Here is a 14797-nt window from a genome sequence, read left to right on the forward strand (position 1 = left end):
AAAAAACATGTTTTCGAATTACTTCTCACATTTTAGGCCTGAAAACATTGGATTAATTCGTATGTTTTGATAAATTCCAGAAGATGATTTGCTTAATATGAATATTGGAACATTTTGAAACCGGTTTGTAAGCACAGCTCTTACCTGGATCTTGTGCCTTCCCATCAAACCTCTGAGAGAACAGAAATGACAAGTTAAATCTCTATTAAGCCTGGACCTCATGCAGACTGTAACCCATAATAGAGTTTTCCATAGGCAATGAACACCTACCATCAGGTCGTCTTGTATGCTGACTTTAGACAGACTTAGAGTGCCATCTAGTGAGGCCTTGGAGAAACACATTCAAAGGTAAACCCATGTTGTTCCACATCATTTATTCTTAGCAGGATGCAATTGGAAACCATTGATCCAAACTTACCTGGTCATTTTCATTGGCTCCATTTTGACTCACTTCTGTGCTCATTTTGCCGATCTCTTCCCTGCTCAGATAACATATTATACAGTACGTTGTGAGTTAGTGGTAAAACGTTTATAATTCACAACTTGGTTCTCTAATGGCACTCACGTCTTATTTGATGTAGGTTCAGGCACGTATTTTAGTCCCCAACCATAGACGCTGCAGGCATAAACATAAAATGCTTATTATGAACTGTTATAATACCTTAACCCCTGCCCGAAAACCCTGCTGCTTCCATGGGAGAGCAGGTCTTGTGAACTCTTCAGTGAGCGGATTAATTGAACAGAGGTCGTGAAGGACCAGAGTTGTGCAACCTTGCTCGACATCATCACTTCAGACTTATTTTTATCTCTTTTATAGAGAGTCTAGAGCGAGAGAGTTGGGCACAGGTGATCAGTGTGTGCGGGGGGTGATCACCGGCTCAGTATGGTCCAGATGAGCAGACTTGTGACTACCAGGAGCAGGACACCGGTAACCGTCACCACGGCAACAAACCAAGGTTCTGGATCCCAGTAGTCTGACATCACAGTGACCACCTGTGGAGGCTTGGCCTAGAGGAGGGACAGCAGTGAGATGATACAGTCTCTTATGGGTCTCCTATTGTAAAAGGTTTTCCTTCATATGCAGTAGCTGTGTTACAGTGGTGTGTACCATGTCTCTACAGGGCTGATCTTACTGTAGTGGTAGTAGTAGGAACAGTAGTGGTCCAGGGAACTACATAGATGTAGGCCACAGTCGCAGTGTGATGCCTGCCATCCGACACAGAAATGGTGACTTCAAACATGGTGCGGTCATAAACCCCATCCACTACGTAGGAGAACACATTTTTGGAGAAGAGACTCAACCCGGTCATCAGAAACCGGTCCACTGCAGCACCTGTCATGAATGAAATCACACATGCTCAGATATGCAAAAAATCTTCAGCTGGGGAATATTAGTGTAAACTGAAACATACACTCAGTTACATAAACACACTGTACCGTTAGCGATGGTAGCTGTTAGTTCGTCGTCGTCTGCATCAGTGCAGCTGAGTGAGAGGATGGGGAGTTTATTAGACAAGGTGGAGAAGATGGTGGACTCATAGGAGATTGGGTCACACACTGGAGCATTATCATTCACATCCTGACAGAGAAGAGAGAGGATGGAATGGAAACACAGTAATCATATTAGTTTTCACAGTTTACATCCAAAACTATTTAATCTATGGTATTATATGGATAAATGTCTGAAAGTATGTACTCTGTTCTACTGTACTAGATAAATGTACAATGGGGCTTTAGCTCTCTGTCCATTCCTCACCTCCACTTGCACAGTGATGTCCACTGTTCTTCTCTTGCGGTTGGTACGGTCCACATCCTGGTCATAATCCTCAGCCTGAGCCCTCACTACATACACCTGCTGCTCCTCAAAGTCCAGCTCTCCGCCCAGATACAGCTCCCCTGGAGAGAGAGAAGGGGCCACTCTACATGTTGGTACATGCAACATATTTATGGATGTTAAATGTTAACTAATAATCTTAAGATGATCCCTGTGTGCTCAGCTGTAGCCTCACCTCCCTCAGGGTCAATAGTGAACATGGCATCTCCTGAAGTGATGGAGTAGCGGATGTTGTCAAAGGGCCAGTCTGTGTCTCTGGCCACCACCGTCCCCACTGCCGTACCAGGCCTGGTGCCCTCTGGGACACTGAAGAACAAAGTCTGAAATGCTGGATCATGTTCATTGACTGGGGTCACACTGACCAGCACACGCACCTGGGCTGGATACAGAGAGAAACTGTGTTATACTGCCATCCTATAACTTTGAAGTAAACTGCCACATACATTAGATGATGGTGTACTGTGTACATGACACACACACACGGAACAACACAAAGTAAACTGACATGTGAGAGGAGGGGTGCCTGTGTCCATAGCCAAGATGGTGGCCTCATACTGGAAGTTATTGGTAGCTATCTCTGCAGAGTCGTAGTCCAGAGTGTTGTTTACCTGGCAGGAAGATTCAGGGCTCAATTCAATCTGTATCGCTGAAGATCGGCTTTATAGCGCGATTGACAATTAAAGGCAGTCGCAGAGACTGCATTCACTGTAACCGCTGCATATGTCGGCTCAATCGGAAAAGACCTTTAAATGTGAACCGCGCTACAATGCAGATATTCTGCGCTACGGATTGAATCGAGCCCTCACTTCAAATGTTATGCATTGTTATGTCATTATCATGGTTACCTGGAGCTGTCCGTCTCTGAGGCGGAATTTGAACAGTGATAATCTGTTCTCGACAAGTGTGAGAGACACACTCTGGTTACTGACGTCAATGTCAACACAGGTCAGTGAGCCCAGACTGCTGCCCACCTCAGTGGTCTCTGACACCTCCAGCCTACAACACAACAGGACACACAGTCTGTGTTCAATCTGGCAAACGGCTGTTCTATTTCTGTTTCCAAAACCATTTACAGAAAGGTGAAATTATCAAACTGTTTAAGTTCAGCTTCTTACATTTCTTAGACTATAAACATCTGTTTTATTTGAGCTAATATGTATAACAATAATTAACCTCACACACTGCATAAGCGCCTTATCCCAGACCCAAATGGGACTCATTTCTCTGCACTGATTCAAAGCAGTTCTAAAGTAATTCAGCTAAGACCCAATTATCTCCAACCTCTGTCCAATAATACATATCATCATTCATAATTAGGCTGTAGCCTGATAGGGATAATGATGGTGGGTATGAAGTAGGTCATACAGGCTGGGTGGTCATTCATCTGTAGTGAAGGAGACTGTATAATGATGCTTGTCTTGTCCTAATGACCACCATTAGTCTAACACTATACACCCCTATATCCTCTCTATGCTTCCTCCTCTTGAGTCAGCCTTTGGGGCACTGCAGTCTGCACATGAGTAGGCCCCAGAGTTTCTCCTAACCAAAAAAACTATGGACCCCAGTTATAGGAGTTATGGTCACGTAACATGGTCATAGAAAACTCCTGGCCATAGACATGACCTAATGTAATCTATCAAAAATATACTTTAGTAATATAAGGCTGATTTTAGTCAGGTGCCCAGTGATCCAGTGGAGTCATGTTACTTACACAAACACTGAGGGGAAGCAGAAAGGTGGGAACTCATTGACATCCAAAACGTTGACCGTGACAGTGGCGGTAGCAGAGCGTTCCACTGCCACACTGTAGGCTCTGACCAATAGAACACTTTGGGCCAGGGCCCGCTCCGCCTCCAGGTCCAGGTTATAGGCTGTTCTGATGATACCGTCCTCTGATAGGACAAGACAGGAAGAGAGACAGTTCAACACTTTGGGCGCAAATCCTTCACTGTTAGCCGTTTTTTGTAATGTTATCGGTAACTTGATGTATTAATCGACCAAATGACACTGTATAAACTGTACACACTAGATTACTGTATAATGCCCAGTAAAATACCATACATTTGTTTTGCAGCACACTGTAAGACCTTCATGTACTTTCAACAGTAAAATACTGTAAGATGCACCGTAAAATACCGTAAATGTGCTTTACAGTATTAATTATGGTGCACTGTGGGAAAATGTGGGAGGGCAAAGAATCTCTGGCTCATTAACATATTAAGGTTGTAAGAGGCTATATTTGTTGCACCCAGGAATGAGAACGGTGTACCACCACAGAATAAAGTAAAATACTGTATTTTAGGAATTCTACAAACCATGTCCTGAAACTCTACATTAACTAATTACTGCCAGTTATTTACTGTAATTCAGAATATAGTATCATACCGCATTTTTGGAGCGCCAAAAACCTTTTGAACACCAGTGGGTGCATGGTATTGTTGTTTCTCACTGATTAACATATTTTGAGGTGTGCCTTGTAATTGGCTATATTTGTTGCACCCGTTAGTGAGAGTGCTGTACCAATTTAAGTGATATTTGGTAGTAGTTCCCTAACAATTAAATATATGTAGGAAACAGATCATTATGCACTGATGTCGAGGATTTACGCAAAGAAAATTGAGTTTCACGTTGAAATCCCAAATTAGGATTCAGCTATTTATGCATCTCAATGCATAGAGGATATTATAAAAACATTGATTTTCTTCACATATTATTGGTGAGATAAGAATTAGAAAATCCGAACCTCTACCAATCTTGAAATGGGGATAATCTTTCACAAAAGTGTAGAGTACATCAGGGATGGTGAGGTTAGCTCTGACGATAGCTACAATATCCTCGGGTCCTTGGTTCTCAAAGGTGGACACATTCTGGGAAACAAGACTGACAAGAGATCTGGATTAACCAAGCTTTTAACATTTAAATCTGATAAACACAAATCGTATCATAAACCCCAGAAATGAAACCTCTTAGGACTGGGGGTGATAGATAAACATTCAGAAGGCAAGGCATCATTCCATCTCTGCTGAACTCACAGCAGATCCAGGGGAGGGTTGTAGACTTTCAGCACCTTGATCCTGACTGTCCCAGTGCAGTTAGCCCCATGTTTGTCTCTCACAACCACAGACAGCATCAACTCCTGTTCAACAGCATCACACGAGGAGGAAATCATTCTGATAAAACAAACTTCTAAAATCTCTCTTTATACATAAAGGTCAACCATATCACACCCTCACCCTTGGCCCTGTGTGATAATCAAATGGTTGGTTTGAGATGATGCTGCCACCTCCACTGATGTGGAACTGTTCTTTGGAGGTGTTGGGCAGGACCTGACTGATAGAGAACTGCCGCACAAACCAGAACGGGTATCAACACTCGGTCTAAACCTATACTAAATATGATTAGACAATGTATTGGTACAGTAATACAATTGAGATCATAAAGTAATGAGGAGGTAGTGTGTGTATATTACAGAGAGAGTGTCGTTGCGGTCTGGGTCGGAGGCCAGGACAGTGTAGAGAGTCACAGGAACAGGAAGGTTCTCAGGGACATGAACCTCAGCTCCTGTACACAAACACTCATCAGCCCATCTATTCATTACAACGTCCCTCTTAACAATACACTGACCTTATACCATAGTATAACATCGAAATAGCCACGTAAACAGTGTATAATGTATGTGTAGTGGTTGGGGTGAGGTTGTGTTACCAGGCAGCTGGAACAGAGGTTCACACTGTGGCGTGTTGTTCTCATCCACCACTCTGATATGGAAGGTTTGGTCTACACGGCCTGATGGAGTGACCAGGCCCAGACGAACACTCACCATGCTGGCCTTCTCATAGTCCAGAGAACCGTTCAACACTATCTACACATATACACAATATTAGTTGCAAAACATGTATCTTTACTAATGTCTCATTTGTCCATGTGCAAAACAGAGGTTAGGGTTAGGTGGCTAGGTTTAGGGTTAAGCTGGCGTATGGACATAACCCTAGGGTTATGGTTGGGGGTCAGGGTTGTAGTTGAGGCTAGGGTTAGGGTTGAACTGGTATGTGGACATGAAGCTAGGGTTATGGTTGGGGGTCAGGGTTGTAGTTGAGGCTAGAGTTAGGGTTGAACTGGTATGTGGACATGAAGTTAGGGTTAGGGTTGAACGGGGATGTGGGCATGAAGTTAGGGTTATGGTTGGGGGTCAGGGTTGTAGTTGAGGCTAGAGTTAGGGTTGAACTGGTATGTGGACATGAAGCTAGGGTTAGGGTTGAACTGGGATGTGGACATGAAGTTAGGGTTGAGACTAGGGTTGTGCCAGGGTGTGGACATGAAGCTTGGGTTAGGTTAGAATGTTACATTTTTTAATGTCTTCATCAGTATAAAAAGCAGATGACAATAAAGATACCTGAGAACTGATATTTGACTAAATTGGCTGTTCCGACCTGGACATTGAAGATCCCAGAGACTTTAGTAGGGTTTACGATGGGCGTCTCAAACACTGCTAACTCTGGGTTGACAGAGAGGATGATGACTGTGGGGAGAAGACTGGAGCTCTGCACCTGAAACTCCACCACCACACTCCTGGGACGGGTGCTCTCCGATACAGACACAGAGGCTGGGAGGTCTATGAACCCTAGAGGGAGCCACAGCACAGCACTGATCTAAATACTAAACAGAACATTCAGAGCTCCTGTCCAAATAAAATAAAATTTTATTTATCACGTGCCGAATACAACTGGTGTAGACTTTACAGTGAAATACTTGCTTATGAACCTTTCCCAACGATGCAGAGTTTAAAAGATAATACAAAGTAAAATAGTAACTTACACAAGGAATAAAATAAGAATGGGTCTATATACAGGGAGTACCAGTACCAGAGTAAACCACTGCACTGAATAGAAATATGTAGTGTAGTAGGGCATGGCTACTGATATACTGGCATATTATACATGGTGTAATCATAGACTGTTAGATGGGGAAAAGAGAAACATTTCAAATGAATGACAGAATGGGGAATACTCTTATAGTTCACCTGGGCTGAGTGTTGTCAGTGGCGGTGGTAGTTCTTATTTATTTTTATTTATTTATTAACCTTAATTTAAATAGGCAAGTCAGTTAAGAACAAATTCTTATTTACAATGACGGCCTACCCCAGCCAAACCCTCTGTCACGATCGTCGAATACAGTGGATCAAGGCGCAGCGTGATGAGTGAACATACTTCTTTTTATTTGAGTCACCACACGAACAAAACAACAAACGATACGAAACATGAAGTCCTACGGTTACACAAACCAAACGGAACAAGATCCCACAACACACTGTGGAAAACAGGCTGCCTAAGTATGGTTCCCAATCAGAGACAACAAGCAACAGCTGATACACGTTGCCTCTGATTGAGAACCACACCGGCCAACATAAAAACAAAAGAACTAGATAATAACCCTAGCACACAAAACACATAGAAACCACACACCCTGGCTCAACATAACAGAGTCCCAGAGCCAGGGCGTGACAGTACCCCCCCAAAGGCGCGGACTGCGACCGCGCCAAACATAAACCGAACAGGGCCGGGTGGGCATTCCTCCTCGGAGGCGGTTCCAGCTCCGGGCATGACCCCCACTCCCTCTCTAACCCCCCAAAGCGCCCCTGGTCCGGTCTGGCCCTGCTGGCCGGAGCTGGACTGAACACTGGTGGAGCGGATTGCTCTAGCTCCGGAGTGGAGCAGCTGACCGGTGCCGGACCAGGCACCGGTGGAACAGGCACGGGCTGTGCCGGACTGACGACGCGCACCACAGGCTTGGTGCGGGGAGCAGGGATGGGCCTGACCCGGCTGACGACGCGCATCATTGGCTTGGTGCGGGGAGCAGGGACAGGCTGAACCGGGCTGACGAAGCGCACCACTGGTTTGGTGCGGGGAGCAGGAACAGGCCGGACCGGGCTGACGACGCGCACCATTGGCTTGGTGCGGGGAGCAGGGACGGGCCGAACCAGGCTGACTAAGCGCACCACTGGCTTGGTGCGGGGAGCAGGGACGGGCCGAACCGGGCTGACGAAGCGCACCATTGGCTTGGTGCGGGGAGCAGGGACGGGCGAACCGGGCTGACGGGCTGCACCACAGGCTTGGTGCGAGGGGCAGGAACATGCCGGACCGGGCTGGCGACGCGCACCACAGGCTCGGTGCGAGGGACAGGAACAAGCCGGACCGTACTGGGGACACACACCACTGGCCTACGCGGGGATCAGGAACGGGCCGGACCGGACTGGCAACACACCCCAGTACCTCTCGCCGTGCCTCTACGTTCTCCTTCCCCCTGGTGACCAGTGACTCCCGTAACCTGGCGGCCTCCTTTGCCAACCCGCTGAACCACTCTATCCCGGCCTCCTGCTGCCCCGTCGTCCCACGGCGTGAGCCCCCTCAAAAAATGTCTGGGCGTCTCTCTCCTCCCCGTGGGCCAGGCCTCCATGGCTCTCGCCAGACTCTCGCTCCTCTGCTCCAAAGTCCAGCCTCTCTCCTCCTCCCGCGGCTTGACCCAGTCGAGGTTGATATCCTTCAGAGTCACCTCTGGCGTCGGCTCCTGGACACGCTGCTTGGTCCAGTTATGGTGGGATCTTCTGTCACGATCGTCGAATACAGTGGACCAAGGCGCAGATGTGATGAGTGAACATACTTCTTTTTATTTGAGTCACCACACGAACAAAACAACAAACGATACGAAACGTGTAGTCCTACGGTTACACAAACCAAACGGAACAAGATCCCACAACACACTGTGGAAAACAGGCTGCCTAAGTATGGTTCCCAATCAGACACAACAAGCAACAGCTGATACACGTTGCCTCTGATTGAGAAACACACCGGCCAACATAGAAACAAAATAACTAGATAATAACCCTAGCACACAAAACACATAGAAACCACACACCCTGGCTCAACATAACAGAGTCCCAGAGCCAGGGCGTGACACCCTCCCCTAACCCGGACGACGCTGGGCCAATTGTGCGCCACCCTATGGGACTCCCGATCATGGCCAGTTGTGATACAGCCCAGGATTGAACCAGGGTCTGTACTGACGCCTCTAGCATTGAGAACAAATCAAATTTTATTTGTCACATGCGCCGAATACAACAGGTGTAGACCTTAAAGTGAAATGCTTACTTACAAGCCCTTAACCAACAATGCAGTTTTAAGAAAGAATACCAAAAAAAAGCACAAAAAAATACTATATAAAATAATACGAAATAAAAGTAACAAATAATTGAAGAGCAGCAGTAAAAATAACAATAGCAAGGCTACAGTTGAAGTCTACATACACTTAGGTTGGAGTCATTAAAACTTGTTTTTCAACCACTCCACATATTTCTTGTTAACAAACTATAGTTTTGGCAAGTCGGTTAGGACATCTACTTTGTGCATGACACAAGTAATTTTTCCAACAATTGTTTACAGACAGATTATTTCACTTATAATTCTCTGTGTTACAATTCCAATGGGTCAAAAGTTTACATACACTAAGTTGACTGTGCCTTTAAATAGCTTGGAAAATTCCAGGAAATTATGTTCATGGCTTTAGAAGCTTCTGATAGGCTAATTGACATAATTTGAGTCAATTGGAGGTGTACCTGTGGATGTATTTCAAGCTCAGTGCCTCTTTGCTTGACATCATGGGAAAATCTAAAGAAATCAGCCAAGACCTCAGAAAGAAAATGGTAGACCTCCACAAGTCTGGTTCATCCTTGGGAGCAATTTCAAAACGCCTGAAGGTACCACGTTCATCTGTACAAACAATAGTACGTAAGTATAAACACCATGGGACCACGCAGCCGTCATACCGCTCAGGAAGGAGACGCGCTCTGTCTCCTAGAGATGAACGTACTTTGGTGCGAAACGTGCAAATCAATCCCAGAACAACAGCAAAGGACCTTGTGAAGATGCTGGAGGAAACAGGTACAAAAGTATCTATATCCACAGTAAAACGAGTCCTATATCGACATAACCTGAAAGGCCGCTCAGCAACGAAGAAGCCACTGCTCCAAAACCGCCATAAAAAAGCCAGACTACGGTTTGCAACTGCACATGGGGACAAAGATCGTACTTTTTGGAGAAATGTCCTCTGGTCTGATGAAACAAAAATACAACTGTTTGGCCATAATGACCATCGTTATGTTTGGAGGAAAAAGTGGGGGCTTGCAACCCGAACAACACCATCCCAACCATGAAGCACCATGGTGGCAGCATCATGCTATGGGGGTGATTTGCTGCAGGAGGGACTGGTGCACTTCACAAAATAGATGGCATCATGAGGAAGGAAAATTATGTGGATATATTGAAGCAACATCTCAAGACATCAGTCAGGAAGTTATAGCTTGGTCGCAAATGGGTCTTCCAAATGGACAATGACCCCAAGCATACTTCCAAAGTTATGGCTAAAAGACAACAAAGTCAATGTATTGGAGTGGCCATCACAAAGCCGTGACCTCCCTCCTATAGAACATTTGTGGACAGAACTGAAAAAGTGTGTGCGAGAAAGGAGGCCTACAAACCTGACTCAGTTACACCAGCTCTGTCAGGAGGAATGGGCCAAAATTCACCCAACTTATTGTGGGAAGCTTGTGGAAGGCTACCTGAAATGTTTGACCCAAGTTAAAGAATTAAAAGGCAATGCTACCAAATACTAATTGAGTGTATGTTAACTTCTGACCCACTGGGAATGTGATGAAAGAAATAAAAGCTTAGATGTTCAGGAGTCTTATGGCTTGGGGGTAGAAGCTGTTTAGAAGCCTCTTGGACCTAGACTTGGCGCTCCAGTACCGCTTTCTGTGCAGTAGCAGAGAGTACAGTCTATTACTAGGGTGGCTGGAGTCTTTGACAATTTTTAGGGCCTTCCTCTGACACCGCCTAGTATAGAGGTCCTGGATGGCAGGAAGCTTGGCCCCAGTGATGTACTCGGCCGTACGCACTACCCTCTGTAATGCCTTGCGGTCGGAGGCCGAGCAGTTGCCATACCAGGCAGTGATGCAACCAGTCAGGATGCTCTCAGTGGTGCAGCTCTAGAACCTTTTGAGGATCTGAGGACCCATGCCAAATCATTTCAGTCTCCTTAGGGGGAATAGGTTTTGTCGTGCCCTCTTCACGACTGTCTTGGTGTGTTTGGACCATGTTAGTTTGTTGGTGACGTGGACACCAAGGAACTTGAAGCTCTCAATGTGCTCCACTACAGCCCCGCCGATGAGAATGGGGGCGTGCTCGGTCCTCTTCTTTTTCCTGTAGTCCACAATCATCTCCTTTGTCTTGATCACGTTGAGGGAGAGGTTGTTGTCCTGGCAATGCACGGCCAGGTCTCTGACCTCCTCCCTATAGGCTATCTCGTCGTTGTCGGTGATCAGGCCTACCACTGTTGTGTCATTGGCAAACTTAATGATGGTGTTGGAGTCATGCCTGGCCATGCAGTCATGACTGAACAGGGAGTACTGAAGCGGACTGAGCACGCACCCCTGAGGGGCCCCCGTGTTGAGGATCAGCGTGGCAGATGTGTTGTTACCTACCCTTACCACCTGGGGGCGGCCCGTCAGGAAGTCCAGGATCCAGTTGCAGAGGGAGGTGTTTAGTCCCAGGGTCCTTAGCTTAGTGATGAGCTTTGAGGGCACTATGGTGTTGAACGCTGAGCTGCAGTCAATGAATAGCATTCTCACATAGGTGTTTATTTTGTCCAGGTGTGAAAGGGCAGCGTGGAGTGCAATAGAGATTGCATCATCTGTGGATCTGTTGGGGTGGTATGCAAATTGGAGTGTCTCTAGGGTTTCTGGGATAATGGTGTTGATGTGAGCCATGACCAGCCTTTCAAAGCACTTCATGGCTACAGATGTGAGTGCTACGGGTCGGTAGTCATTTAGGCAGGTTACCTTAGTGTTCTTGGGCACAGGGACTATGGTGGTCTGCTTGAAACATGTTGGTATTACAGACAGACAGGGAGAGGTTGAAAATGTCAGTGAAGACACATGCCAGTTGGTCAGCGCATGCTCGGAGTACACGTCCTGGTAATCCGTCTGGCCCTGCGGCCTTTTGAATGTTGACCTGTTTAAAGGTCTTACTCACATCGGCTACGGAGAGCGTGATCACACAGTCGTCCGGAACAGCTGATGCTCTCATGCATGTTTCAGTGTTACTTGCCTCGAAGCGAGCATAGAAGTAATTTAGCTCATCTGGTAGGCTCGTGTCACTGGGCAGTTCGTGGCTGTGCTTCCCTTTGTAGTCTGTAATAGTTTGCAAGCCCTGCCACATCCGACGAGCGGCGGAGCCGGTGTAGTACGATTTGATCTTATTCTTGTATTGACACTTTGCCTGTTTGATGGTTCGTCAGAGGGCATAGCGGGATTTCTTATAAGCTTCCGGGTTAGAGTCCCTTTCCTTGAAAGCGGCAGCTCTACCATTTAGCTCAGTGGGGATGTTGCCTGTAATCCATGGCTTCTGGTTGGGGTATGTACGTACAGTCACTGTGGGGACGACGTCATCGATGCACTTATTGATGAAGCCAGTGACTGATGTGGTGTACTCCTCAATGCCATCGGAAGAATCCCGGAGCATATTCCAGTCTGTGCTAGCAAAACAGTCCTGTAGCTTAGCATCACTTCATCTGATCACTTTTTTACTGACCGAGTCACTGGTGCTTCCTTCTTTAGTTTTTGCTTGTAAGCCGGAATCAGGACGATACAATTATGGTCAGATTTGCCAAATGGAGGGCGAGAGAGAGCTTTGTATGCATCTCTGTGTGTGGAGTAAAGGTGGTCTAGAGTTTTTTTTCTCCCTCTGGTTGCACATTTAACATGCTGGTAGAAATGAGGTAAAACAGATTGAAGTTTCCCTGCATTAAAGTCCCCGGCCACTAGGAGCGCCGCCTCTGGATGAGCGGTTTCCTGTTTGCTTATGGCCGTATACAGTTAATTGAGTGCGGTCTTAGTGCCAGCATCGGTTTGTGGTGGTAAATAGACAGCTACAAAGAATATAGATTAAAACTCTCTTGGTAGATAGTGTGGTCTACAGCTTATTATGAGATACTTTACCTCAGGCGAGCTAAACCTCGAGACTTCCTTAGATATCGTACACCAGCTGTTGTTTATAAATATACATAGACAGCCACCCCTTTTCTTACCAGAGGCTGCCATTCTATCCTGCTGATACAGTGTATAACCCGCCAGCTGTATGTTATTCATGTTTCGTTCAGCTATGACTCAATGAAACATAAGATATTAAAGTTTTTAATGTCCCGTTGGAAGGATATTCGTGCCTGTAGTTCGTCCACTTTATTATCAAGCTATTGTAAATTGGCCAATAGTATCGATGGCAAAGTGTCACGAACGTTGAGAGACGGGTCGGACCAAGGTGCAGCGTGAAAAGCGTACATGTTTATTTAACTAAATAAACATACAACAAAACAAGAAACAACGTAACGTGAAGTCCTCCGGCTATACACATACAAGCCTAATACGGAACAAGATCCCACAACTAAGGTAGGCAAACAGGCTACTTAAGTATGATCCCCAATCAGAGACAACGAGCGACAGCTGTCTCTGATTGGGAATCACACCCGGCCAAACATAGAAATAACACTTCTAGATCCTAAACATAGAAATTCTAACATAGATCCTCACGCCCTGACCAAACCAACTAAAAACAACCAGCCTCTCAAGGCCAGGGCGTGACAGTACCCCCCCTCCCCCAAAGGTGCGTACTCCGGCCGCACCAACCTGACTCTTTAGGGGAGGGTCCGGGTGGTCATTCAGCTTCGGAGGCGGATCCGGCTCCGGGCGTGACGACCTCTCCCTCTCTGCCTCCCCGTTGCGCCCCTGGTCTGGTCTGGACCTCAGCGCAATGCCTCCCCTCTCCTTCCTCCCGCAATGCACCAAGCCCTGTCTGGACCCTGGTGTGGGAGACCCTGAACCTGGAGAGTGGCTGACGTCTGGGCCTGGATCGGCAATCCTCCCGCGATGCACTAAGCCCTGTCTGGACCCTGGTGTGGGAGACCCCGAACCTGGAGAGGGGCTGACGTCTGGGCCTGGATCGGCAATCCCCCCACGATGCACCAAGCCCTGTCTGGACCCTGGTGTGGGAGGCCCCGAACCTGGAGAGGGGCTGACTTCTGGGTCTGAAGTGGAGTCGCTGACCGGAGCTGAACTGGACCCCGGTGGAGCGGACTGCTCTGGCTCCGGGGTGGATCCGCTGACCGGAGCTGGACTAGGGCACCGGTGGAGCGGACTGCTCTGGCTCCGGAGTGGAGCCGCTGACCAGAGCTGGACTGGACCCCGGTGGAGCGGATTGCTCTGGCTCCGGAGTGGAGCCGCTGACCGGAGCTGGACTGGACCCCGGTGGAGCGGATTGCTCTGGCTCCGGAGTGGAGCCGCTGACCGGAGCTGTACTGGACCCCGGTGGAGCGGAATGCTCTGACTCCGGAATGGAGCCGCTGACCGGAGCTGGACTGGGTGGAGCGGACTGCTCTGGCTCTGGAGTGGAGCAGCTGACCGTTGCTGGACCAGGCACCGGTGGAACAAGCCGGGCCGGACTGGGGACACATGCACCACAGGTCTGGTGCGAGGAGCAGGAACGGGCCGGGCCGGACTGGGGACACACGCACCATAGGTCTGGTGCGAGGAGCAGGAACGGGCCGGGCCGGACTGGGGACACACACCACTGGTCTAGTGCGAGGAGCAGGAACGGGCCGGACTGGAGACATGCGCCACAGGTCTGTTGCGAGGAGCAGGAACGGGCCGGGCTGGACTGGGAACACGCACCACAGGTCTGGTGCGAGGAGCAGGGACGGGCCGGGCCAGACTGGGAACACGCACCACAGGTCTGGTGCGAGGAGCAGGTACGGGGCGTACAGGGCTGGCGACAGGCACCACTGTTTTGGTGCGAGGAGCTGGCACGGGCCGTACTGGACTGGATACGCACACCACTGGTTTGGTGCGGGGAGCAGGTACGG

The 14797-nt window shown here is 47.9% G+C and overlaps 1 protein-coding gene across 1 annotated transcript; it reads right to left on the reverse strand.

Annotated features, from left to right (window-relative positions):
• Positions 1-870: 870 nt before the first annotated feature.
• On the reverse strand, positions 871-12983 carry LOC121574609 (cadherin-related family member 4-like). Its single transcript, XM_045223218.1, has 15 exons — positions 12971-12983; positions 6265-6455; positions 5540-5696; positions 5304-5395; positions 5068-5175; positions 4867-4970; positions 4584-4714; positions 3546-3726; positions 2680-2830; positions 2340-2442; positions 2010-2213; positions 1757-1896; positions 1438-1579; positions 1134-1333; positions 871-1008 (listed from the first exon to the last, which is right to left on the reverse strand). Exons 1-15 carry the CDS (start codon positions 12981-12983, stop codon positions 871-873), a joined length of 2055 nt encoding a protein of 684 aa, XP_045079153.1.
• Between the last annotated feature and the right edge of the window lie 1814 nt (positions 12984-14797).

Source organism: Coregonus clupeaformis, chromosome 10 (assembly GCF_020615455.1).
Source record: "Coregonus clupeaformis isolate EN_2021a chromosome 10, ASM2061545v1, whole genome shotgun sequence".
Taxonomy (NCBI): domain Eukaryota; kingdom Metazoa; phylum Chordata; class Actinopteri; order Salmoniformes; family Salmonidae; genus Coregonus; species Coregonus clupeaformis.

What these genes read in the sequence shown, in the direction of transcription:
- LOC121574609 (XM_045223218.1), bottom strand. An exon ending in TCAGAGACGGACAGCTCCAG is followed by an intron (nt 2,443 to 2,679) that starts GTAACCATGATA and finishes TCTTCCTGCCAG; the next exon opens with GTAAACAACACTCTGGACTA. An exon ending in ACATCACTGTGCAAGTGGAG is followed by an intron (nt 1,580 to 1,756) that starts GTGAGGAATGGA and finishes CTTCTCTGTCAG; the next exon opens with GATGTGAATGATAATGCTCC.